This window comes from Podarcis vaucheri (assembly GCF_965113315.1).
Source record: "Podarcis vaucheri genome assembly, chromosome: 15".
In the NCBI taxonomy this organism is placed as follows: domain Eukaryota; kingdom Metazoa; phylum Chordata; class Lepidosauria; order Squamata; family Lacertidae; genus Podarcis; species Podarcis vaucheri.
Window position 1 is genome coordinate 45,334,870 of NC_138753.1, and position 25,460 is coordinate 45,360,329.

Consider the following 25,460-nt stretch of genomic DNA (forward strand, 5'->3'; position numbering starts at 1 on the left):
TACTCTTTTTCTTTTTGGGCTGTGTGTGTGAGAGAGAGATTTTACTGCCTTCTTGTTTGGAGGGAGATGTCTTGTTGGTTTTCCTCCTTCTTTTTTAGGTGTGGATATGTACTTTGCCCACCTGCTTTTGTGTGTTTTGCCTACTTCTTTTTGTTTTGCTGATTTTTTTGAGTTGTGCAGTCTTTTTGTTTATCGCTCAATCACAAAATATATCAAAATGGTTTACATTAAAAAGATAAAAAGCACACAATAAAAGCATAAAAGAAAACAATTTAAAAGCAAAAAAGCTAAAAGCAAGCATCAACAAATCGTTCTGGGATGGGTATTCTTGCCTGCATAGACTTGGAGGAATAAAGAAGTTTTCAGCAGGTCTTTAGAAGTTGGCACAGAAGTCACCCGCTTTCATGGTGGTGTGTGTGTGTGTGTGTGTGTGTGTGTGTCTGTTTTGCTCATGTTTTGTTTATTTGTGCTGTTTGTGCTGTGTCATTTAGGATATTTGTGTGTGTTTCTCTGAGCAACACCAGTTTTCCTTCTGTGAAATAGTCCCATGACACTTTCTCAGATTTCCAAACCTAGGAAAAATATCATTCTGGTTTCTAGGTTTTTTCTAGCTCTTTCCGGGCTCTCTTCCCAAATTTAACCTCTACCCCTCCCTCCCCTGACTCTGCCAGGTTGAAGAAGAGAAGACAATACCTTCATAAACAGCAAAGAATCCTTTTCCCACCCAGTTGCTGCTACTGCTGAATTCTATCCAGAGGCGGCTGTCCGTAGAGTAGATGGGCTCTGGTAGTTTGTTCCCACAAAACCTACCTGGAGAAAAACCACAGGCTTCCTTGGGTATGTCACTTGCACCTCTGTTGCCATACCATTTCTTGTATGGTCACGTATACTCCTTATAAACTTTAATAATAACAATTTTATGATTTATATGCAGCCCATCTGACTGGGCGGCCCCAGCCACTCTGGGCAGCTTCCAACAAAATATTAAAAACACAATAAAACATGATGCATGCACATGCCACAAGGTGAGTAGAGCAGGAAATAAAGAGATAAAGTATGTTGACACATCAGAAATGGAAAAAAAATCATTAAAGGAAGATTAGCTACCCAGCCCTAACCTCTATTCCCAACCCATTGCCAAATGTGTAAAATTCTTTGATAACTTGGATCTTGGAAGCAGAAGAAAAACAGAAAAAGTATAAAAGCTTATATACACATATATGTAACTTTAATTGCATAATTTATTGTGAATATGAAATCGTACAAGAAAGGATTGAAGGGCTGGAAAACAGTGGAAATGCAGAAGAAAATGGATTCTAAAGGAGTCTTATATCTGCCCATAATAGAAACAGAGGTTGGTTGTTAAAGTCATGCCAGTTTATAATGTAAATTAGACACACTTCTGGTGAACAGGTACACCACTGGGCAGATTGCCCAGGAAAGGAACAGATTTTACATCAAATGCTGCCTTTAGATCAAGATGAAGTTCCCTTTTAAATGACAAAGTGCAGCCCCATCTGATCTAAGGGCCTTTGCTGCGAGCAAACTGGCTACTTTATTAATCACAGACCACCAACACATATCTGCCTCCATCATTTTAAAATAGTCTGCCCAAACTACAGTTCTTGTAACCAGGTAGTCCTTTACAGCAGAGTAAAACTGCTCTCAGGTAAAGAAGGAACAAAGTGCAGTGCTTTGTATTCATCCTTGATTGAATTTAACACACTCTCCAAAGGGCCAGTGATGAATGAGCTGATAATGATTCTAAGGGAAGTACAATTACTCATCACAAGTGAGCATATTGGGTGCTACACAAGTATGTAAGTACACAGGGAGAAAAGGAAACGGTTCAAAGATTTCGTGTTTTGTTCCCCTGCCCCTGCCTGAGTGGAGTTTCTAATATTTCTCTCTGCACTGCAAAGAGGAAAGAAATTATGCCCCCAAACATTAAACCCCCTAAGGCCTTCCCCTGAGCTGTGAAATACAAAACAAACCAAGCATCAATCTGGCATTATAAACTGGAAGGTCAGTTAGTGAATATTTCACAGGATGTCAGACAAGTTGGACATGGAAACTTCTTCCAACGGCAAGATATAGGCCTCCAGATGGCCTAGCTAGATGCCATGGCTTGGCCACCAATATATTCCCAATGGTTACCTCGCAGGTTGGCCTTCCTCCAGAATCCGTCTCTCACCTCTACGTAGTCATACCAGCACAGCCGACTTCGGTACAGATCCATGGATGTAAAGTTCAGAATGATCTGAGAAGCAAGCAGAGATTACACCCTGAGTAAGAAGCGGGTACAAAACATTACTTCAAAATGTTCTGTAATTTTCTTCCTAGGAGACCAACTGTCTCTCTCTCTCTCTTTTAAAAACTGAGAGTCTGGGCACTGGTGCAAAGGCTCCAATTGCGCCACTGATAATCTCTCTGCTTCCAGATTATTGGAACTGGTGGTCAGCTGTCAGCTCCCTCAGGTCCCAGAACTTAGCCCTTCTTAAACTCTGCCCCATTCCTTATCAGGTCAGGGCTGTCGCCTCTTCATTTAGCAGAAATATGTCATGCTGTAATTCAGGCTGCTTTTAAAGTGCACAAGCAAGCACCATTAAACTTGTGGCCCTCTGAGTCCACGTGGAATGTTGTGAGCAATACTGAAGAGGCCAACAGGTCACTGGCACTGGTTCAGATTTCCCCTATTATTACTCTGGATCTGCACTTTTGAGATGATTTTAGACCTCCCAGAATAGCTCCAGAAGCACAAAAAAACCAACAACGTCAAACTCTGACTGCTGAAATCATGTGTCCTTTTGCAACTGTGGAAAACAATTGCAGACAATGTTGTTCCAAAATAGCAATCATTTAGGCTCATAAGTCTGGAAATGGCCCCAAATTTCTGTGCCTGAGTCCAGCTCACACTTTGCTTGACGTGAATGATCACTCTCTATTTTAAGTCACTGGAAACAGAAATAAACCTACAGCTTAAGAGAGCAGTATTAGAGACACGGATATGGCAAAGGTCAACAGATGATGGGAATTTTTTGTTATTGTCTGCAAACCTGACAAATAGCTGAGTAAACAAGAGAAAGAAATTGAGTTTCTGTCTTTTTATTTCCCTGCTCTGGTCCTGAAAATGCATCTTTGTAATACTATGAAAGGCCGCTCACAAAGCTGGAGTCTTCTCCTCATAGCATGCATCTGATAACTTTGCTTTCCAGCATCACAGCATTCAAATGTCCTAGTTTTCACAACTAAGGGAAATGTTACTTCAGAAGCAGTGTTAAGATGGGGTCAAAGGAGGAAGACACTGCACAAGAAGGGGAGAACAAGCCTTCACTCACACACCCAGATCCAACTTCAGTTGGGTGATCCCATCCTGCCTTCCCTTTGTGGGCTGTGGATTCCAAGGATAAGAAAGCTCAGCCCACAACATCAGATTGGAAAGAGTCACTTCCCTGTATCCCAGCCTCCCTAATGGCAGTGAGCTGGAAGAAGGAGAGGGAAGGGCCAGGGGCTGTGAGACAGGTGGACTGGAGCGGCAGCTACCTTCTCCCCGGGGGTGACGGAAATCCTCCAGATGCAGTGCATGTGTGCAGAGTACCCATTGGGAAACTCGGGCGAGGAGAAGTTCCCTTGACTGTCCTGCAGGGTTGCTCCACAAGCTGGAGGTGGTGGCCGGAAGGGGAGAAAAGAAAGCACATCATAAGGCGGTTAGAAAACAGCTGTGAACTTGCCCACCCAATGCTCTCCCCTAAACAAACACCTTCAGCACAACACAACCAGGTGGCTCTCATTTCAGGGACACGCTGCTTCCACTGTTTTGCAGTTAGGTCATCCATACCCTGGAGGGAGAAAAGCAACCTCCCCCTTTTCTGGGATACTTCCTATACACCTGGTTTGCTCAGCTGCAAGACTGGGGGTGAGACACGGACATCTAGACAGGACCATGAAATTAAGGTTGCACTTTCCCCCTCCCCCCCCCATCAAAATCCTCTGCCATGTTTAAACAATTTCTTCAAAAAGAAAAACAGAACTCTGCAGCATGCGTATATTATGCAATTTAAGGACATGTTTGTTTTGCATAATTTCCTCTGCTAGTCATGGGAAAGAACAAAGAAGTGTACATGACACTGAAGCCATACAGCTGTAAATCCTAGTCATCACAACTCCCTCTGGATTCTGAGATTTCTCCAGACATTGGGGACATATCTTTGAGCCTTAGGGACTAGCAGCTTGCTTTAAAAAATAAAAAAGGAAGTGTTCTCACAACATTGTTGAAGTCTGTGTTGTGACCCATTTGAAGCTCCTGTGGAGGGGGCCAGACTGCAGAATAGAGCACTCACACTCCTGCTTTTTTCCTAAGCAACTATACCCCACAGGATAAACTCCTGCTTTCCCTGCGAAATTGGCTCATTCCAGATAACCCCCCTTCTCTTTCCCCAAAGTATCTATAGCTTGTTCTGCAGCTGTGAAGGTAGCTATGGAAACCAAACCTTATGCCATGTTGCCACAGTGACGGAAGTCGGGGCTTTAGCGCAGGCAATCGAAACCTTTACAAGAGTTTTCATGTTCTCTCTTGTTGCTGCTCTCCCTCCTTCTGCAGCAAAGCACCAGGGGATCCTGGATCCTTTAGGAAACAAGGTCTCCCTCCCCTCCTCATCCTTCCCTGCCAGCCTGCCAGAGCCATGATCCTAGCCAGCTCTTAAAAACATCCAAATGCCAGCAAAAGCTGCCCTACCAAAGGGCAAAGACCCAGTGGCAGTGCCCGCAACTGGCCTCCTGTCCCCTTCTTCCATCCAGGCACGGGCGAGGGGTCAATTCCCAACACTGCCACGTCACCCTCCTCCAGGCAGCTCACTTGCCAGCTGGGACCATGACAGCTCTCTTTGCTCAGCACCACCTGGACCCAGCCCAGCGCGGCCATCTGGAAGCCACATGCTCCTACTGGACGAGGCTTCGCTTAGGGGCTGATGGGGAGCTAAGACACCCATCCTCACGAGTGCTTCCAGAAGGTCTCAAAAAGGGGGAAGGAAGCAGCCCTGGAGTAAAGGGCAAAATTGTTCATTGCACACCAAGAGCTTTCTTGCCCATATGCCCCTGGGCGACACATACTGGGTGGAAAACAACATAATTAGTGGCAGCAAGATCCAGCCATTTTGAGAATCTTTATATGAATGAATGAATGAATGAATGAATGAATATATATATATATATATATATATATATATATATATATATATATGCAGGTTTTGGTGTCTTCGGGTGTCTTCCCGTGTAAGAGTCGGGGTGTCTGTGCGACGTTTCGACGAGGTCTCACTCGTCATCTTCAGGCTGGTGCTTTCGGCTTCTTGTTACTGGAACAGAGCAGAATCTGGTGTTTGAGTTCCTATAAATACTGTTGAGGGGTGTGGTGTATAGCCTCCAACGTTCTGGGCAGAGAGGAAGTTCCTAGATTAGTGTGCCTTTTCTTCTTTTGTTCCTTAATTACTTGAGGGATATCTTGAGTGATTTCATGAGTGATATTCTGAATATCACTGGGTGGGTCATTAAGTGTAGATTAGTTGCTAAAGCTTTCGTGTCTTGACCTCTTGAGCTTGTGAATATCACTCATGAAATCACTCAAGATATCCCTCAAGTAATTAAGGAACAAAAGAAGAAAAGGCACACTAATCTAGGAACTTCCTCTCTGCCCAGAACGTTGGAGGCTATACACCACACCCCTCAACAGTATTTATAGGAACTCAAACACCAGATTCTGCTCTGTTCCAGTAACAAGAAGCCGAAAGCACCAGCCTGAAGATGACGAGTGAGACCTCGTCGAAACGTCGCACAGACACCCCGACTCTTACACGGGAAGACACCCGAAGACACCAAAACCTGCATTCCTGTACCCGTGAAAATCTACGAAAGCAAATATATATATATATATATATATGAGAGAGATTTCAGCTGGCCAGGGAGGTAGTATTTCTGTGCCATGTGGAATTATTCATTTGGGAGACCCCTACTCTACTGCCTCCTATCTAGCCGCCAAGGGGGACATAGTCAATAAACCCATTAAAAATATAATAAAATACAACACAACATCTACATTAAAAAACAAAACAAAACAAGAAGAGTAAATAAACAGCAATAGGAGCCATAAATGCTACAGGAGAAATAGAAGGAATAAAAGAGTAAATTCTTCTTCCTTTTCCCCATGACAAGCAGGCGCTGCCTGAGGCTGAAGTCACATGTACCTTACTTTAGGTCAGTCACGGAATTCAAAGTAATTTTGGGATAGCTCTCCTTATGCCTCATTTTTCTTTGGGGTTGCACTTCTGCGGAAGTGTGTCAAGAAGCATGCAGAGAAGCTTGCGTGTTTCTGAGGCTTTTCCAATGCCGCCACATGGTACTCTGTTCCTACGGTTGAGCCAGGCAGCCAGTAATCTAACATTTCCCTGCAGAGATGCTCCTCCCTCCTCCGAACTTCCTAGAGCATCCCTATGCTCCAGAGGCCTGTCCTGCACCGCAAAGGCTATTGCATGCCAGGGCATCTACCTGATTCCACACCTGGCACCTCTAAGGTGAATCCCAAGCCTCAAGCACATTTTTGCAAATCTATGCTAAGTCTTCTCAAGGTGAAATAGTCACGTCCCAGTAACCAACTCCTGATAGCAAATTAGACTAGTTATATTCCAATTAATGTCATTTCCATTTAGTTAACTGTCCTCCTCTTCCCCCCACACTTACTTTTTATTGTTTCAATATAACAATAATTCCAGTTACATGCACATGCAAAACAGCACGGAATATGGAGTCAGGCAGAATGGACATTAAAGCAGCTAAGAGAATGGCCCCCGTAGATGCACAGAAGGCTCCAGCTCCCCAGGGAGATCTGGTGTCATACTCAGAGCAGCCCTTGCATCTAGGTGGCCACCATATAGCCTTTGCACATGAAGACCTGGGTTACAGGAGGAGAAAGGGAGGGCCGGTCCTTGTTAAGGTACAAGAAGAAAAGGAGCCATGCTTCCTTCTAAGAGAAGCCTCTCACTACCCTCCTAAGTTGCATGAGATGTTCTGATAGGACTACATTCCAGATGTTATTTATCCCAGCCTCCCTTAGTAGCTTTGAAGCAGATCTCCAACGCTGAGCAATGCCCAACTGTGCCACTGTCAAGCAGAAGAGCACCAGATCCACAGCATATATATCACTGGCCAGCAGTAGCAGAGCTAAAGACGGGTCAGATTTCAAAGACTGGCTCATAATGGAGGAAACGGCTGCAGATGAAGTGAGCTGCAAAAAGAGCACACCTGGGTTAGCAGAAACCAACTAGGTGTCAGCCCCTCCAGCTTCTCGCAGAGAACCTCTTTTGTCAGCAAAACCATGGACTCCCCTGGGTTCCCAGGCCTGGAATTGTTGAAACTTACTCATGTGTCAAAAAGCTAAGTGATCAAGTCTACGAGGCCGACACAGAGCGCCAGCCACTCCACACCAAAAGAAATGACTCTGTAGGGTAGGTTCATATGGGAGAAAGTGATCTTTATAGGATTTTTGCTTATGACCATTTGGCTTTACAAGGCAGATCCAGCCTTTAACAGTCTTGTCTCATTTGTCATGGGAACATTTTATTGCACTAGAAACTTGCAGCTCTTGCAGAAGATTCTGTGTGAGGGATCCATGAGGATTGCCTTGGACTAACCTCCTTCCTCCTGTGCTGAAATCCCTGCAGCCTGAGATTCAGTGTGCTCATTGAGGATTCACAACTTGTCAATCACCCAGCCCAACTCACAGAAGATCCTACAGGTGGAAAGAGAGCAAAGGCCTACAGGGGTGGTGGCAACACTTGGAGAAGAAGAAGCAAGGTTGGCCTGGGGTGACTCTGAAGCAGAAAAGACTACAAGAGGACAAGAAAGTGAGGCTGTCAAGAGGATGACAGATGGATCAAATAAGCACCCTTTCTAGAACCAGCTACTTTCCCCACTCTAAACAGGTCCCACTACTGCCAGGTCAGACCATCTCCATGTGGTGTTATTGGTGTCTAGGATGGCCTGGCTGACCCTCCTGGTCAAGTTGTCTCAGAAATACCAAGAATTAGGCTCAAAGAGAGTCTGAATAAGAGGCCAGGGCCTAAATATTAGCAACAGTTATGGGGAGACTTGGTGATGCTTGGCCCATTGAAGCTAATGAGGACTGTTGGGCTTTGCCTGTGAAGCAACTGATGAAACTGCACTGACCCTGTGGGAATTCTGGGGAGAGTGAGTTTCTGCTGGGGTTTTGGCTTGATCCATGGCTATGGATTGGTGTTCCCCTACCCCTGCCACAACCAGATTACATTTGGAAGAACTCATGATCTGCAGGTGACGTGTTTTATTTCATGGGTCTGTTGACACAAAAATAAAAAATAATGTTTGCAGATGCAAATTTTAAAAATTGACTTGGGCCTTTTTGTACCTTCATGACAATTACTTTTAACAAAAATTCTCCCTTTCTTGTGAGCAGTTTGAAAAAAATAAAACTTTCTCCTAACAAGAAACCATAAATTTTAAAGAATCTTACTGATCAGAGACAAAATGCCTTTACAAAACCTTGTTGTTTTTAAACTGTCTTGGGTCGATTAGTTTTCATCCCCAAAGGGAAGAAAGGTGTGAGAGCATTGTGCACAAAATTAAATTTTAACTGAAAAACTGCCATGCAAGCAACCTAGACAGTTCACTTCTCAGGAAGCTGTACACCCCCAGTTTTATCATGTTTTGGCCATGACCTTTGGACCAGTGACGTTTATTGCATTTGTAATCCGAGGGCTCTGGGGACTTCCAAGAAGTTTGGGGAATTTCACTGCAAGTTCTCACAGGATGGCTTAAGCCCTGACACTGTGACGACGTGCAACTGACTCATGTCTTGTCTGACCACACTTCTGCATCTCATGAACAAGCCTCTCTCTAGGGGAGCAATATGATCCTCCAGACTTGGGGATAGATAAACTGTGAGTCATTTATATTCTCCAGTGTGCAGAGGCGCCACCTTGGGATGAAGATGGGGAGGAAGTGGTGTGGCACGCAATGTGTGTCACATGCCTGTAATGTTGCGTGTGTGTTGTCAGGAGGAGGCCTTGTCCAGGGCCACGCAGTTTCAATGGCCACAGCTGGTCCTCTCTTGTGCTAGGGAGAAACCTGACTATTATGCTGTGCCACGCTTGGTGGTTCAGCCTCCTCTGCCCCTTCATTACTGGGGGGAATATTGAGAGGGCTGATGACACCTCCACCCCCTAGAGTTGGCATGCCTGCCTGAATGCCACATCAACAGAGTCTCATTGCCAAGGCCAAAGAGAATACTATTGAGCAAGGACTCAAATGGTGTCAAATGGTCCCCTATGCCTACCAGAGTTTAACATTAGAAAAGGATGGCTTTAGTGTTCCAAGTGCCAAAAAGTCATGATGTTCTCAGCGATAAGCTTGACTACTTATAAAAGCAAAGAGGGTGGGTGTGTTTTTAACCTGCTGTTATTTACTCTTCAGCCCCATGGCCAAATACTTCTGGCAGTGTTTGACAAAGCGGTGCAAAATGCTGCAGCTGAAGCAGTTCCTAATGGCAAACCTTAGGGGCTCTTCCACCTGTTGTACTTGGTCCTTCTTTGGCTATGGAATGACGCAGGAGAGCTGCCTCCCCCTGATCTGGAGTATCAGGCACCTCCAAGTACTGACGTTCTGAGAGAGCCCCACAAACTGAGAGGGACAGGCAGCCGCACCTCTGGCAAAGGAGGAAGACAGACACCTCCTTCTTGCCTTGCTCTCCTCCAGCAAGTTATCTCGTCACTCTCTTCAGGGGCAAGTTTGCTGCTAGCTAGAGCTGAACGCAGTATAGTCTTCTCCTGGCACACTAACTGATGAGTAAGATATTGTGCTTGTTCCAGTCCACAAAGGCAGCATTGCCATTTGGCCACACTGCTTCGTGGAGATGGATGAGTTTCTCCTGCACTTCAGGAGTACCACTCACTTGTTCTTCCTTTTAGAAGGTGAAGTTGCTCTTGAAATTTCCTTCCATCTCGAAACGTCACCAGGCACCATAACAGTACACAGCTCATGTGTTCTCAAGCTTATGTTTACAGCTTTTCAAGCCCTAGCCTTCATCAACCCACCCATTACATGCATGTAAGCAACAGTCCCTAGAAACTGAAGAGTATGCCGGCTGCTTCATTTGCCTATACCAGAAAGAAAGGTTGGGGGGAGTTAAGAAATGATCTGATGGCTTGCATGAGCAAGCTGCACTGAAGTTGCTGCAGGGGTAAATTCCCAGTGTGCGCACACATTTTCAGCACATGCAAGCTTGGGACTGCAGCCATATCATCTTTCCACCAGGTACAAGACAGCTGGGAGTGAGCCAAGTGCCTGCAGTTTCTGTGCATTTCCCTCACGAAGGTTCCCCTCCACTGCAGTTTGGGAATCCAGGCCAACATGCAGGGCCCAATAAAGCAGTCAATCTCCCCCCCCCCACACACACACACATAGAGGAGGCATGCAAATCCTTCCCTCCTCACATGTTACCCTGAAGCCAAAAAAGGAAGCACAAGTCACTCAGGAGTCCTCCTCTTCTGGCACTTCCTCCTAACATGTGAAGGCACCTTCTGTGAGCACCAGTTCACAGCAGCAGCATCAGTTGCACAGGTGCTGAGTGGCGAATGCTGGTTAAGCAACTGAGATGAAGTGTGTATCTCCATGGATATGCTATGGGGCCAGGGCCCCACAGCCCAAGCCTTCTGTTGCCTGGTACTCGGCTCAGTTCTCTTCTCGCCCTTTTCACACTGCTGCTTTGCAACTGCCACAAAAATTCAGAAAGAGTTCTTACAGCTGAAGCATCTGATAAAGACAAAAAAGCAAGGGGGGAAGGAGATGGGGAGCTTGTATGTGGAGAAAGAAAGATGGGAAACAGGCACGAGAGAACTTGGATGCTAGGTTCTGCTGCTAATGCCCCAACTCTAAACTCACTCTGCACTGCACTCCCAGTTGTTTCCCCTGCTCCTCTCTAAACATTTCCCTGCCAACTCCTCTCTTTTGCTCATTCTCACTGCCCTTCTTGCTGGCTGACTTTCCCATTCAGAAAAGATCCTGCTGCACTCCTCACTAGAAAAACATTCTGTTGACAAGGCTTTGTCCTCTCCACAGAAACAGACACCCGGTAGGGGACGGATGCTGGGGAGCTCCAAGCCAGATCAGGCCTTGGGAGTCAAACAGGAAGCAAAAGTTTCACACACTCCCCCTGCTTGTCTTTGGCTCATGGTTCCTGGCCTTCTGTTCTGACATCTGTTCTGTTTCCAGAGCCAGAGCTGGCGTAGATGGGATGGTCTCCAAAGCCTTGGTGAAGGTGGGAGCCTCCCTCCAGCCCAGGCTCCCGTGTTATGTCCTGATGTTTCCATTCATAAAGCAATGGGAAGAGTGCAGACTGAGCATGAGGTCAGACCCTGGGGGGATTATAACATGCAAGAGAAGGGCCAGGACATTCCGGGCTCAGCTTAGTCCAGCCGCAACAAGCTGATGTCACAAGACTGGAAGCAATGAATCTCCTTCCACTGTAACTCCCCAGTTGCCTCACTGTGGACAGTTGTGGCAAAATAAGGGGAAGGATCAGTAGCCAGACCATAGATAGGAATAATTAGGAATGATTTGATATGTTTCAGAAAATGTAAAATATACAGAACTAGAAATATGGAGTAGAATATAATATAGGAGCCAATTAACAAAATAAGCTTTTGGTTCAACATTTTTTTGTCAAGGGCTTTCCATGTTCACTCAAGCTCCAAAATGCCAGGAAATGGTAGCTGTTAAAGGCCACCCCCTCACCAGACCGGCTATCCAGGCAATACAGACATGGCATCTCGCATTGTGATTAGTTCCAGTTTCATCGCTCCCTTGGAGCTGGATGGCTGTCAGTGACGCAGGTGTCCCAGATTTGTCTGTTCACAGTGATAGATGCCTGGCATGTAGTGCAAGTGAAGTTACTGTTCCATGTTCCAAGTGCCAACGGGGAACGAATGCCACTGCCATGGAACAAGAGAGTTGGAAGGGACCTTGTGCTGATGGCAGAGGCAGCAGCGGGTGGCTCTACCGCCCTCCCAGGGGGTCCAGATCCATTGTCAAAGCAAGGTACTGCACCCTGCGTCATGCAAGGACTGACCATGCCTCCTCCCCAATTATAATAGTGGCATCATATTTTTCGCTCTATAAGACGCACCAGACCACAAGACACACCTAGTTTTTGTAGGAGGAAACAAGAAAAATATATATTCTGAATCTCAGAAGCCAGAACAGCAAGAGAAATTGCTGCGCAGTGAAAGCAGCAATCCCTCTTGCTGTTCTGGCTTCTGGGATAGCTGCGCAGCCTGCATTCGCTCCATAAGACGCACACACATTTCCCCTTACTTTTTAGGAGGGAAAAACTGAGTCTTATAGAGCAAAAAATACGGTAACTAGAATTTGCCCTCTGTGACAAAATGGATATTGTCCTTTTTAAAGTTATGTTTATGTTTACTATGACGTACGTTAGATTTTAATGGGATTGGTTTCTGGCCACGCCCATGATTCATGGCGCTAGCTCTCTTTTGCCCTCTGGGGCAGAGGGGAGGTTCAAGCAGGGGGAAACCAGGATTTATGAGGAAAAATTCCTGGCAATGCTCCTCAGGCAGTTCTGGGGAGTTCACTGCATCCTTGTACTGCCTATGCCTGTGTCTGCCTAATTGAAAGGCAGAACGGGCGCAAACTGGGAGTGTGTCCCTGCTATGGATGAGCCTCCATCGGCAGCACGATTTGTGAATGGTTCCTCAAGAATTTGGAATATTATCATGAATTATGGGGCACTCCTGAATGCCCCATATATGATAATGGGCTGCAATTAACCAGCTACCGAATGGACTGGACATGAGCGATGATGGTACCTGAATGACTTTGAACAAGCAAGAAATTTCTTACAGCAGCCGGAATGAAATGGGGGCGGGGCAGTGTTTGCTTTCATGGTTTTTTAAGGGTCTTTTATTTCCTGACCCCACCCCTACAAAATGAAATAACTGTGTGCAGGCGTTATGATGTTATCTGACACTGAGAGAGGGGGGAGCCAATGATTTGTGCTCTATTAAGGGTTTCACAATGCTTTTCTCTACCCCCCCCCTCGAATGTATGGATTTTATAAAAAATTATGCTTGGACTGGATCTGGAGTGAGAAGAGAGCGATTTGTGAGAACAATAAACTGCTAATTATACTTGGCAGGAAATTTTATATGTGACTTTGATTTCCAACTGCGGACTCTGGAAAATAATCCCCAGAGTTTTAATGGCGGAATGGTTGTCTTGTTGGGGAGTTATTTGTGGCTCAGTGTATCCTTGAACAACGGAAGGACTGCTTTCAAAGGAGTTCTCAGGGGAGTGAAATGAGAATGGACAATGAATGATGGTGGTTAATCTCTCTACACACCAAACCTGAGAAAAGAGGCCTGCACACGGGAAATGTACTTTTATGTGTTTGGGAAACAACAGAAGAGCTGACTGCAAGGGCAACAAGAGCGGGTAGCTATGTAAATGGATCAAAACGAACAGAAGGATGAGAAGATGATTAAATAAGAAAAATGAAGAGGCAACATCAGGAAGAATTGGGCATAAGTTTTTAACAGGAGCGGGAAACCTAATTATTTTTTTAAAATGTTGAAATAATTTGGATTGATTTGTTAAAATATGGAAAACAAACGAATAAATAAATAAATAAATAAAGATTTTAATGGGGGTTACTCACAAAAGGGCTGCTCAAAAACCACACACTGTACTTGTTCCCTATGATAACTATGTATTGAAATCATCTAATACACTGTACAGCACTGTCTGGAAAAGGGTCCTGAGTACAACCTTTATCAGCTGAAAATATCTGATGGCATTTCAATTTGTGGGGATGCCTTGAGCCTCCTGGTGCCCCTTGCCACTGTCGGGGGGGGGGGTCACGGTAGCGCCTCTGCCTGGATAAGGTCCCAGGTAATTTCCCACCTTCCATCCAATTAGCTCAAGGGGGCTACATGGTCCTCTGCTACAAGATGCATTGCCATTTCAAGATCTTACCGGGGCACCACTTCTTTGATAGAAACAAACAATATTAATAAAGGGTTTCTTATTAGATCATAACCAATAATTTCTTTCATTGCTGCTTATGGTTGAGCCCAGTGCATTCCGATTTGGGGGCACAACCACAAAAAATGAAAAGTGCCCACCCCACAGATTGGCTGCCAATATAGAATCATAGAATCATAGAATCCTAGAGTTGGAAGAGACCACAAGGGCCATCGAGTCCAACCCCCTGCCAAGCAGGAAACACCATCAGAGCACTCCTGACATATGGTTGTCAAGCCTCTGCTTAAAGACCTCCAAAGGAGGAGACTCCACCACACTCCTTGGCAGCAAATTACACTGTCGAACAGCTCTTACTGTCAGGAAGTTCTTCCTAATGTTTAGGTGGAATCTTCTTTCTTGTAGTTTGGATCCATTGCTCCGTGTCCGCTTCTCTGGAGCAGCAGAAAACAACCTTTCTCCCTCCTCTATGTGACATCCTTTTATATATTTGAACATGGTTATCATATCACTCCTTAACCTCCTCTTCTCCAGGCTAAACATGCCCAGCTGCCTTAGCCGTTCCTCATAAGGCATTGTTTCCAGGCCTTTGACCATTTTGGTTGCCCTCCTCTGGACACGTTCCAGTTTGTCAGTGTCCTTCTTGAACTGTGGTGCCCAGAACTGGACACAGTACTCCAGGTGAGGTCTGACCAGAGCAGAATACAGTGGCACTATTACTTCCCTTGATCTAGATGCTATACTCCTATTGATGCAGCCCAGAATTGCATTGGCTTTTTTAGCTGCCGCGTCACACTGTTGGCTCATGTCAAGTTTGTGGTCAACCAAGACTCCTAGATCCTATTCACATGTACTGCTCTCAAGCCAGGTGTCACCCATCTTGTATTTGTGCCTCTCATTTTTTTTGCCCAAGTGCAATACTTTACATTTCTCCCTCTTAAAGTTCAGCTTGTTTGTTTTGGCCCAGTTCTCTAATCTGTCAAGGTCGTTTTGAAGTGTGATCCTGTCCTCTGGGGTGTTAGCCACCCCTCCCAGTTTGGTGTCATCTGCAAATTTGATCAGGATGCCCTTGAGTCCATCATCCAAGTCGTTGATAAAGATGTTGAATAGGACCGGGCCCAAGACAGAACCCTGTGGCACCCCACTAGTCACTCTTCTCCAGGATGAAGAGGAACCATTGATGAGCACCCTTTGGGTTCGGTCAGTCAGCCAGTTACAAATCCACTGAGTGGTAGCATAGTCAAGACCGCATTTTACCAGCTTCTTTACAAGAATATCATGGGGCACCTTGTCAAATGCCTTCCTGAAATCAAGGTGGGCTATATCCACTGCGTTCCCTTCATCTACCAGGCTTGTAATTCTGTCAAAAAACGAGATCAGGTTAGTCTGACATGACTTATTTTTCAGAAATCCATGCTGACTATTGGTGATCACAGCATTCCTTTCTAGGTGCTCACAGACTGTTTGCTTAATGATCTGCTCCAGAATCTTCCCTGGTATTGATGTCAGACTGACTGGGCGATAATTATTTGGGTCCTCTCTTTTCCCCTTTTTGAAAATAGGGACAACATTTTCCCTCCTCCAGTCTGCTGGGACTTCGCCTGTTCTCCAGGAATTCTCAAAGATGACTGCCAGTGGTTCTGAGATCACCTCTGCCAGTTCTTTTAATACTCTTGGATGCAGTTCATCTGGCCCTGGAGATTTGAATACATCTAAACTAGCCAAGTATTCTTGTACTATCTCCTTAGTTATTCTGGGCTGTGTTTCCTTTGCTGAATCATTTGCTCCAAATTCTTCAGGTCGGGCATTGTTTTCTTTATCGGAGAAGACTGAGGCAAAGAAGGCATTGAGGAGTTCAGCCCTCTCTGTGTCCCCTGTTTGCATTTCACCACCTTCTCCTCTGAGTTACCCCACTGTTTCTTTGTTCTTCCTTTTGCTACGAACATACCCATAAAAGCCTTTTTTGTTGCTTTTAACCTCTCTAGCAAGCCTGAGTTCATTCTGTGCTTTAGCTTTTCTGACTTTGTGTCTACACGTGCTGGCTATTTGTTTGAATTCCTCTTTGGTGGTTTCCCCCTTTTCCATTTTTTTGTACACATCCTTTTTTAATCTTAACTCAGTTAAAAGTTCTTTAGATAGCCACCCTGGCTTCTTTAGGCACCTTCCATGTTTCCGTCTCATTGGTATTGCCTGACGTTGTGCTTTTACTATCTCCCTCTTAACAAACTCCCAGCCATCATGAACTCCCTTTCCTTTTAGTATTACTGTCCATGGGATCTCACCCAGCACTTCCCTAAGTTTTATGAAGTCGGCTTTCTTAAAGTCAAGAAATTGAGTCCTAGTATGCTTGGCTGCTCCTTTCCGCTGTATAGTAAACTTCAGAAGAGCATGATCACTCGCACCTAATGGTCCTTCCACTTCTACCCCACTAACCAGGTCATCAACATTGGTTAGGACCAGATCTAAAATGGCTGTTCCTCTTGTTGCTTCTCCCACTTTCTGGACAATGAAGTTGTCTGCAAGGCCAGTGAGGAATCTGTTTGACCTTATGCTCTTGGCTGAGTTTGACATCCAACAAATATCCGGGTAATTGAAGTCCCCCATTACTACTATCTCCCTTCCTTTTGCATGCTTAATTTTGACCCAAATGCTCTCACTTTGGCTTTGAGGTTCTAAATCTTGGATCTCTTCACAGGTATGCACATCCCTGACATATAACAGACCTTTCTTGTCTGGTCTGTTTCTCTGAAATAGATTGTATCCCCCCATTATTACATTCCAATTGTGGGACTTATCCCACCAGGTTTCAGTGATGCCTATTATGTCATATTTAGTTTGCTGTACCAAGAGCTCAAGCTCATCTTGTTTATTTCCCATGCTTTGCGCATTAGTGTACAGACATTGAAGTCCATTAATCATTCCCCCGTGTCTCTTATTTAAGGATTTTTTCCTCCCACCACTAGGTCCACATGCTGTTTGCTCCATTTGGTCTATGACATTTGGATGATCATCTTCAATAATTGATAGACTCCTACCTTCAGGAGCACTGTCTCCCTCCCCCACATTAGTCAGTTTAAAGCCCTCCTGATGAGGTTTCTGAGATTTTTGGCAAAAACATTTCTCCCAACGGTTGTGAGATGCAGCCCATCGCTTGCCAGAAGTCCATCTTCAAGAAACTGCAGTCCGTGATCTAAGAATCCAAACCGTTCCTGTTTACACCATTTGCGAAGCCAGCTGTTCACTTCCACTATTTTTCCCTCTCTCCCTGGGCCACGTCGTTCAACTGGGAGGACAGATGAGATGACAATTTGTGCATTTAGTTGCTTCAATTTCCTGCCGAGAGCCTCGTAGTCTCTTTTGATCTTCTGGAGGCTATTGCTTGCAGTGTCATTGGTTCCCACATGAGCCAAGAGGAAGGGGTATTTGTCAGTGGGTTTTATGATTCCTTGCAGTCGTTCAGTTACATCTTGGATCTTAGCCCCGGGGAGACAGCACACTTCCCGAGACATCTTGTCAGGCCCACAGATCACTGCTTCTGTTCCCCTCAGTAGGGAATCCCCTATCACCACTACACGCCTCCTCTTAGGTTTGGTCGGGGTTCTTCCATGAGCTGTCCGTTTCAAGGTCGGCTGCTTGAATTGGGATACATTTCATTTCATTTAGGTTTTTGAAAGATACACTTAGATGTGTGCATAGCAAATGTGTAGGAGACTGGCACTTATATAGGTGGCAACCATTTTGTGCTTGTCTGATTGATGTGAGACCCCCAATGCGTTTGTCGTTTTTGGCCCCAGAAGAGGGTGGAGCCACTGACGCACCCAATGACTGGGACCTCAATCTGCATGCAAATGGGGGAACTGCCTGTAGAATATCGACCTGAGCATTCACTACATGCTGCTGTGGTGAGAGAGCACAATGTGTTTTCTGGACGCACAAGGGAAGAATTCCCAGCTGCATACATAGCATTAGCAAACAATTCTGCCTGGCTATTTTGCACCCCCCCCAACATGCCTCTGATTTGTGCCAGAATAACCTGTTAAATAAATATTCCAAATAAGCAATTTCTTGTCCTTTCTCCCTAGTTTGTAATGGACCTTACCTTCCTTATGCTGCCAAGTTTCAAATCAGTCTGTTGAACCATTTTCTAACTATACCCCCTGGAACCTACTGTCCTCCCACCCCCTCCTGACACAATTTTGGATTACAACGGCAGCATGTGATTCAACATATTCACATAATCCTAGAATTGTAGGCACCCCAAGGGTCATCTAGTCCAATCCCTGTCATGCAAGAATCACAGCTAAAGAATCCCTGACAGACGACCATCCCACCTCAGTTTCATTTGTGATAAATAAATGAATACATTCCACATACCTCTCATCTCCTCCTCCCAGTCCTCTTCTGTCCCTCACACATCCATCTCCCTGTCACTCATTCTCACTTCATCCAATGTGCCATTCCCGCCAATTAACCTTTTCTCACAACAGGTTTGCCCCACCGAGTAACATCATCCACAGAAATGCCTTTTTATTACAAACTACAAAGATGTTAACATTACTATTTAACAAAAGCTAGATGCTGCTCTTGACCTAACACAAAAACCCGTTCCACAAAGCACACAGGGAAAACCTTGCCAGCCAATTCTGGGGAGAAAAATGCACATCCTGGCAATTTGTCAGAACCTCTGCTCAACGTTTGTGACTTGTTCAGATTAAGCCATTTCTTATCCTTTCTACCCTGAATTCATGAGGGAACCCCTCACAGTGACTTCTGCCCTGCCGTGTTTCAGATGTCCTAACTGCTGCCCCCTAGTTCGTTCCTCATTTGACTGGAGGAAAGCAATTCAGCTGGAGCCCCTCACACTGGGCTATGGCAGACAATGATTAGATAAAGACAAAACAATATTGAGGAACAAAAAGCCCACAGCTTGATTAAGTTGAGCTGAGTGAGTGGATAAGGAAATAGAGAATTTTGATAAGAGTGTATTTTGTGGGGAGATTAGATTATTTTGGGGGTGCAGGTTACAATCAGCTGGAAAAAGGGTGAGGGAGAAGGGAGAGTTACCTGGGAAAGTCCGAAGGAAAGAGCTGCCTGAGGGATATCTGTGTGAGTCCCAGACTAAGGAAATGCAGGAGGAAAACAACCACCACCACCTCTGAATCTTGAGAAGCAAGAACTGCCAGATCAGACCCAAGCACTAAATAGGTCACATTGTGTTTTTGTAATGTTATGCATTTGATTGACTTACATTGTTATAAGAATTTTCAGGTCTTATATATATAATAAATGTTCATAAATGTAACAAGCAAACACACATATAAATATATAAACCACACGTCTGAAACCCAAAGGAAAAGTCCTAAAGCCATTTTGACTCTTTAAAGGTAAAGGGACCCCCAACCATTAGGTCCAGTCGTGACCGACTCTGGGGTTGCGGCGCTCATCTCGCTTTATTGGCCGAGGGAGCCGGCGTACAGCTTCCAGGTCATGTGGCCAGCATGACTAAGCCGCTTCTGGTGAACCAGAGCAGCGCACAGAAACGCTGTTTACCTTCCCACCGGAGCAGTACCTATTGATCTACTATTTATCTACTTGCTCTTTGACGTGCTTTCGAACTGCTAGGTTGGCAGGAGCTGGGACCGAAGCAACGGGAGCTCACCCTGTTGTGGGGATTTGAACCACTGACCTTCTGATTGGCAAGTCCTAGACCACAGAGCCACCCACGTCCCTATAATTATCATTTTGACTCTTTCAGTCACCTCTACAAGGTAGAAGGAAATGCAGAAGCCTCCCGATTGTCACATCTAAGGTGTAAATAGGGTGAGCCTGTGACCTAGCTCAGGAATTAAGTATTATCATTACAAAAGAATGACTGGGCTCCCCAGGTAATCCAGTCAAGTGGCCATCAACAGGTAACCTGGCAGACAGGGTAAAAACAATGCACTCAGATTTCTGTTGCAGACAGAACCTTTTCTGTGATGTATGTATGATGTTTCTGGGGGTGGTCGTGGACTCCAGGGTGGGCAATTTAAAATGCCTACATAATGGCGGGCACACCTAGGTTTGGGTCCTCCTCCTTCTCCTGCATGTGAAGGGGGCATCCTGTTGCAACAGTGAATAAAGGTCAGGCTTACCAGCTGCTTTGCTTCTCAATATTCTCTGGTTGGTCTCTGTTATTTTCTCCTACCAATAGAGAACCTATAAAAGGACTCCATAAGGGCTCTTTGGTATCCCATAATGGGAATGGAGATGGGTTTTTTTTTTTTACTTATATCAACTTGAAATAACCCCACTTTCCCTCAAATATAAATTAATAAATTATATCCCCGTGCAAAGTGCTTCTTCACTTTTGTCTTCAGATTAACCCCTTTTTGCTCCTGTGCGAGTCTCATGTTTTGCACCCTGACAAACGGTGCTGTGGTCACAACCTGGTCCAGGCTGTGTTCCTCATCATCAGCGATGCCACAGGGGCAGGACTGAGAAGGCTACCTCAGGCAACCACATTCAGGACTGCATGCCAAACAGCAATGGCTTCTCTAACTGGGGAAAGAATAGCATTTTCCTAGTGATATCATCTTGTAGTATGAGTGATGAGAAAAAGTGAGAGATCATCAAAAGAGTAGCACTTCCTGAGGAAAGGTGTTTGGGTCACTTGAGCAACAATTGTGCAGACTGTGCTATTTCACGCTGGGTGGGGTTGCAGTACAGCCATAAGCATATTGTCTGGGAAACCCCCTAGGACCGCAAACCCCCTGGCCAGGCCAAACAAGTTGAAGTACTCAGTTCAGAATATAACTTTAGACCACTAGCAAGAAATAAACATTCAGCATTGGAGGCAGTTGCAAAGCCCTGGATTTCTACTTGCCTGGTGTATAGTCAGCAATACTTACCGGGGCATTTATAGAGCTTGCGCGCCTGGGCAATATCTCCCTTGCTCAGCCGGGTCCGTTGGCCAATGACGGGCTGCACCCCATTCACCTCATATTTGGGATGGATGGTGTCTAGGAAGATCCCCCTGAAATCACAGCACAGAGCAGTGAATGAGCATTCCCAGGATCTCTTTTTTTTTTTTTATAAAATTTTTATTGGTTTTACAAAAGTTTTTATAACAAACAAACATAAAAGAAAAACAGACAAACAAACAAATATAATTTCATAATGTCCTTTCATAAACTTCTTTCCTCGGACTTCCCCATACCTCCCCTTTCTGCATCCTCATGTCCAAATTTTTATAGCAACTTATAAATGTTTTTTCCCGTCCTAGTTCATCATAGTCCTTTCTTAATCTAATCTTATATTACTGCAACCCTTTCTCTCTATAAAATCTCGACATTCTAAACTTCATCAAGTTTATAATAGTCCTTAAGATAAATCTTAAATTTCTTCCAGTCTTCTTCCGCAGTCTCCTTTCCCTGGTCACGAATTCTGCTCGTCATTTCCGCCAATGTCATATAGTGAATCACTTTCATCTGCCATTCTTCCAAGGTGGGTAAATCTTGTGTCTTCCAATACTTTGCGATCAGTATTCTTGCTGCTGTTGTAGCATACATGAAAAAAGTTCTATCCTTTTTTGGCACCAGTTGGCCGACAATGCCCAAGAGAAAGGCCTCTGGTTTCTTAAGGAAGGTATATTTAAATACCTTTTTCATTTCATTATATATCATCTCCCAGAAAACCTTAATCTTCGGGCATGTCCACCAAAGATGATAAAAAGTACCTTCAGTTTCCTTACATTTCCAACATTTGTTATCAGGCAAATGGTAAATTTTTGCTAGCTTAACTGGGGTCATGTACCACCTATAGACCATTTTCATCACATTTTCCTTTAAAGCACTACATGCCGTAAATTTAATACCGGTGTTCCACAACCTTTCCCAGTCAGCAGACATAATATTATGACCAATGTCCTGTGCCCACTTAATCATAACTGATTTAACTGTTTCGTCTTGTGTATTCCATTTCAACAGCAAGTTATACATTCTTGACAAATTCTTAGTATTGGGTTCTAACAATTCTGTCTCAAGTTTTGATTTTTCCACCTGGAAGCCAATTTTCCTGTCTTGTTTAAAAACCTCCATTATTTGATAATAGTGGAGCCAATCTTGTACTTTGGGTTTTAGTTTTTCATGGCTCTTTAATTTCAGTTTCTCTCCATCCTGTTCTAAAATCTCACAATACTTTGGCCATCCGACCTCCATATTGACTTTCTTGTGGGCCTTAGCCTCTAAGGGTGACAACCATCTAGGGGTTTTGTTTTCCAACAGATCTTTATATCTCATCCAAACATTAAACAACGCTTTCCTTACAATATGATTTTTAAAGGCACTATGCACTTTGATTTTGTCATACCATAGATATGCATGCCAGCCAAATGCATTATTGAAACCTTCTAAGTCCAAGATATCTGTATTCTCGAGGAGCATCCACTCTTTCAGCCAGCAGAATGCTGCTGCTTCATAATACAATTTTAAGTCCGTCAGGGCAAATCCCCCTCTTTCTTTTACATCTGTTAATATTTTATATTTTATTCTGGGCTTTTTGCCCTGCCAGACAAATTTCGCAATGTCTTTCTGCCACCTCTTAAAACAGTCCATCTTGTCAATAATCTGCAAAGTTTGAAATAAAAATAACATTCTAGGCAATACATTCATCTTAATTACTGCAATTCGGCCTAACATTGACAATCTCAAATTTGACCATATTTCTAGATCTTTATTAATTTCTGACCAACATTTTTCATAGTTGTCCTTATACAGATTCAAGTTTTTAGATGTTAAATTAACCCCTAGATATTTCACCTTCTTAACCACCGTCAGACCTGTCTCTTCTTGAAACTTATTCTTCTCCATATCTGTTAGGTTTTTCCCTAAGACTTTAGTTTTTTGTTTATTCAATTTAAATCCAGCTACCTGTCCAAATTGTTGGATTATTTCCAACACTCTTTTTGTACTAGTGTTTGGCTCCTGCAAAGTCAATACAAGGTCATCTGCGAACGCTCTTAACTTATAATGTTTGGTTCCGACCTTTACACCTTTAACTTGCTGGTCCTCTCTAATCATGTTCAGCAACACCTCCAGGACCAAAATAAAAAGCAATGGGGAAATTGGGCACCCCTGTCGTGTTCCTTTTTCTATCTTAAGTTCCTCAGTTATTACATTGTTTACAATCAACTTAGCTTTTTGTTCGGAATATATTGCACCCATACCATTCTCAAATCCTTGTCCTACCCCCATCCCATGAAGATTCTTTTTCATAAAAGTCCACGAAATATTGTCAAAGGCTTTCTCCGCATCCACAAATATCAAAACTGCTTTAGTATTTATGTTCACCTCTAACTTTTCCAAAATGTCTATTATATTCCTAACATTGTCTGAGAGGTGTCTTTTTGGGAGAAAGCCTGCTTGGTCTCTGTGAATCTTCTCCATCAGTACTCTTTTAAATCTTTTTGCTAAAATGTCTGCAAAAATTTTGTAATCCACATTAAGTAACGAAATTGGGCGGTAGTTCTTCAGTTGAGTCTTTTCAGTCTCTGTCTTTGGTATGAGTGAAATATATGCTTCTTTCCACGATTCGGGTGCCTTTTTTCCCTCTAAGATCTCGTTACAAACTTCCTTTAACGGTTGTATCAGCCATTCCTTTAAAGATTTGTAATATCTGGAAGTCAGTCCGTCTGGCCCTGGAGATTTGCCCAATTGCATGTCCTGAATGGCACCCTCTATCTCTTGTTCTGTTATTCTCTGGTTTAGATCCACCTTGCTTTGATGAGAGATTTTTTGTAATCCATATTTATTAAGGAATTTATCTATGTCCTCTTCATTTTGTAATCCTTGGGAATAAAGTTTTTTAAAATAACTCACAAAACAATTTCTTATCTCGTTGGGTTTAGATATATTTTTTCCATCCACTTCTAGACTTGTGACTGTATTTAATTTCTGTCTTTTCTTAAGTTGCCATGCCAGAAGTTTACCACATTTGTCTGCCGACTCAAATGTCTTTTGTTTCATTTGCTTTATTTTCCACTCTATCTCTTGGTTCATCAATTCCATATATTGTGTTTGATACAACTTAATCTCCCTCAAAATCTCCTGGGACTTTGGTTTTGATCTTAATTTTTTCTCTCCTTCTTTTATCTTTTCCAAAATTTTTTCCTTTTTCTCATTCTGCTTTCTCTTCTTTATTGAATTTTGTTGAATCAAAAATCCTCGCATCACAGCTTTACTTGCGTCCCAGATCACTCTTTTTTCCACATCGCCCTTTAGATTGATTTCAAAATAGTCCTTTAGAGTTTTTTGGGCCTTCATGTGGATCTCTCTATCTCGAAACAGGGTGTCATTCATTCTCCATCTAAACTGACCAGTTGTTGTAAATTTCATTTCCATCTTCACGGCGTTATGGTCGGAACAGGTTTTTGGGCAGATTTCTACCTTCTTAATCTTCGGAGCCATTCCACTAGTGACCCATATTTGGTCGATTCTGGTCCAGGTCATCTTTGCTTGGGAGAAAAAGGTTCCCTCTCTTTCAAGAGGGTTCCTTGTTCTCCAAATGTCTATTAAGTCCATATTTTCAGTCATTTCGAAGAAAGTCTTCGGGAGTCTCCCTTCTTTAGTAAGTGTCAGTCTTTGTGTCTTGTCCATGTTTGTAGAAACTACACCATTCATATCTCCCATGATTATCATATTATATTCCAAATAATCCGTCAAAGTTTCATGAAGTTTTTTGAAGAATTCTGCTTTGCCTTCATTTGGTGCATAGATCCCAATTATCAAAAATTTTTCTCCTTGTACCTGAATCTCCACCGCTAAATATCTTCCTTGTTCATCTTTGAACATCATTTTTGGGGCCCACTTCTCTTTTACATAAATCACAACTCCTCTTTTTTTCACTTTGTCCGACGAAATAAATTCTTGTCCCAATTTTTTATTCATAAGCAGTCTCCTGTGTGCTCTAGTTATATGAGTTTCCTGTAAGCAAATCAAGTCCAGTTGTTCTCTGTACAAAATATGGAATACTTGTCGTCTCTTCAAAGGCATGTTCATCCCATTACAATTCCAGCTAAGGAATTGCAGGGCCATCTTGTTATTTTTCTGGTATTCCTCCAACAGCTCCCAATTGTTGTTCCTCCTCTGTTGGTGGTGGAAGGTTCTGTCCAAACGAAAGGTTCAAGATGTCTATTACACTCTTTTGCTCAGCAATTGGGTCTACAGTTCCTTTCTGTAAATCCTCTTGATTTCTTTGCAGGAACCTGTCTTTATCCTGTATCGTCTTTATTTTCACCTTCTTTCCCCTATAGTCAAAAGACAGTCCCTGTGGAAATTCCCACCTGAAGAGAATGGTGTTCTTCTTCAACAGGTAAACCAAATCCTTATAAGAAGCTCTCAAGTCCA

At 43.8% G+C, this 25,460-nt stretch overlaps 1 protein-coding gene across 3 annotated transcripts in view; it reads right to left on the reverse strand.

Annotated features, from left to right (window-relative positions):
- Window positions 1-25,460, reverse strand: part of BMP1 (bone morphogenetic protein 1) — a 176,886-nt gene that overhangs the window by 31,667 nt on the left and 119,759 nt on the right. For all 3 annotated transcript variants that reach the window (XM_082200270.1, XM_082200271.1, XM_082200272.1), the window contains exons 7-10: window positions 20,967-21,091; window positions 3,544-3,659; window positions 2,158-2,260; window positions 694-810 (exon numbers count right to left, since the gene is read on the reverse strand). In XM_082200270.1, coding sequence (XP_082056396.1) covers window positions 694-810; window positions 2,158-2,260; window positions 3,544-3,659; window positions 20,967-21,091 — 461 coding nt within the window. The remainder of the gene's footprint in view (window positions 1-693; window positions 811-2,157; window positions 2,261-3,543; window positions 3,660-20,966; window positions 21,092-25,460) is intronic.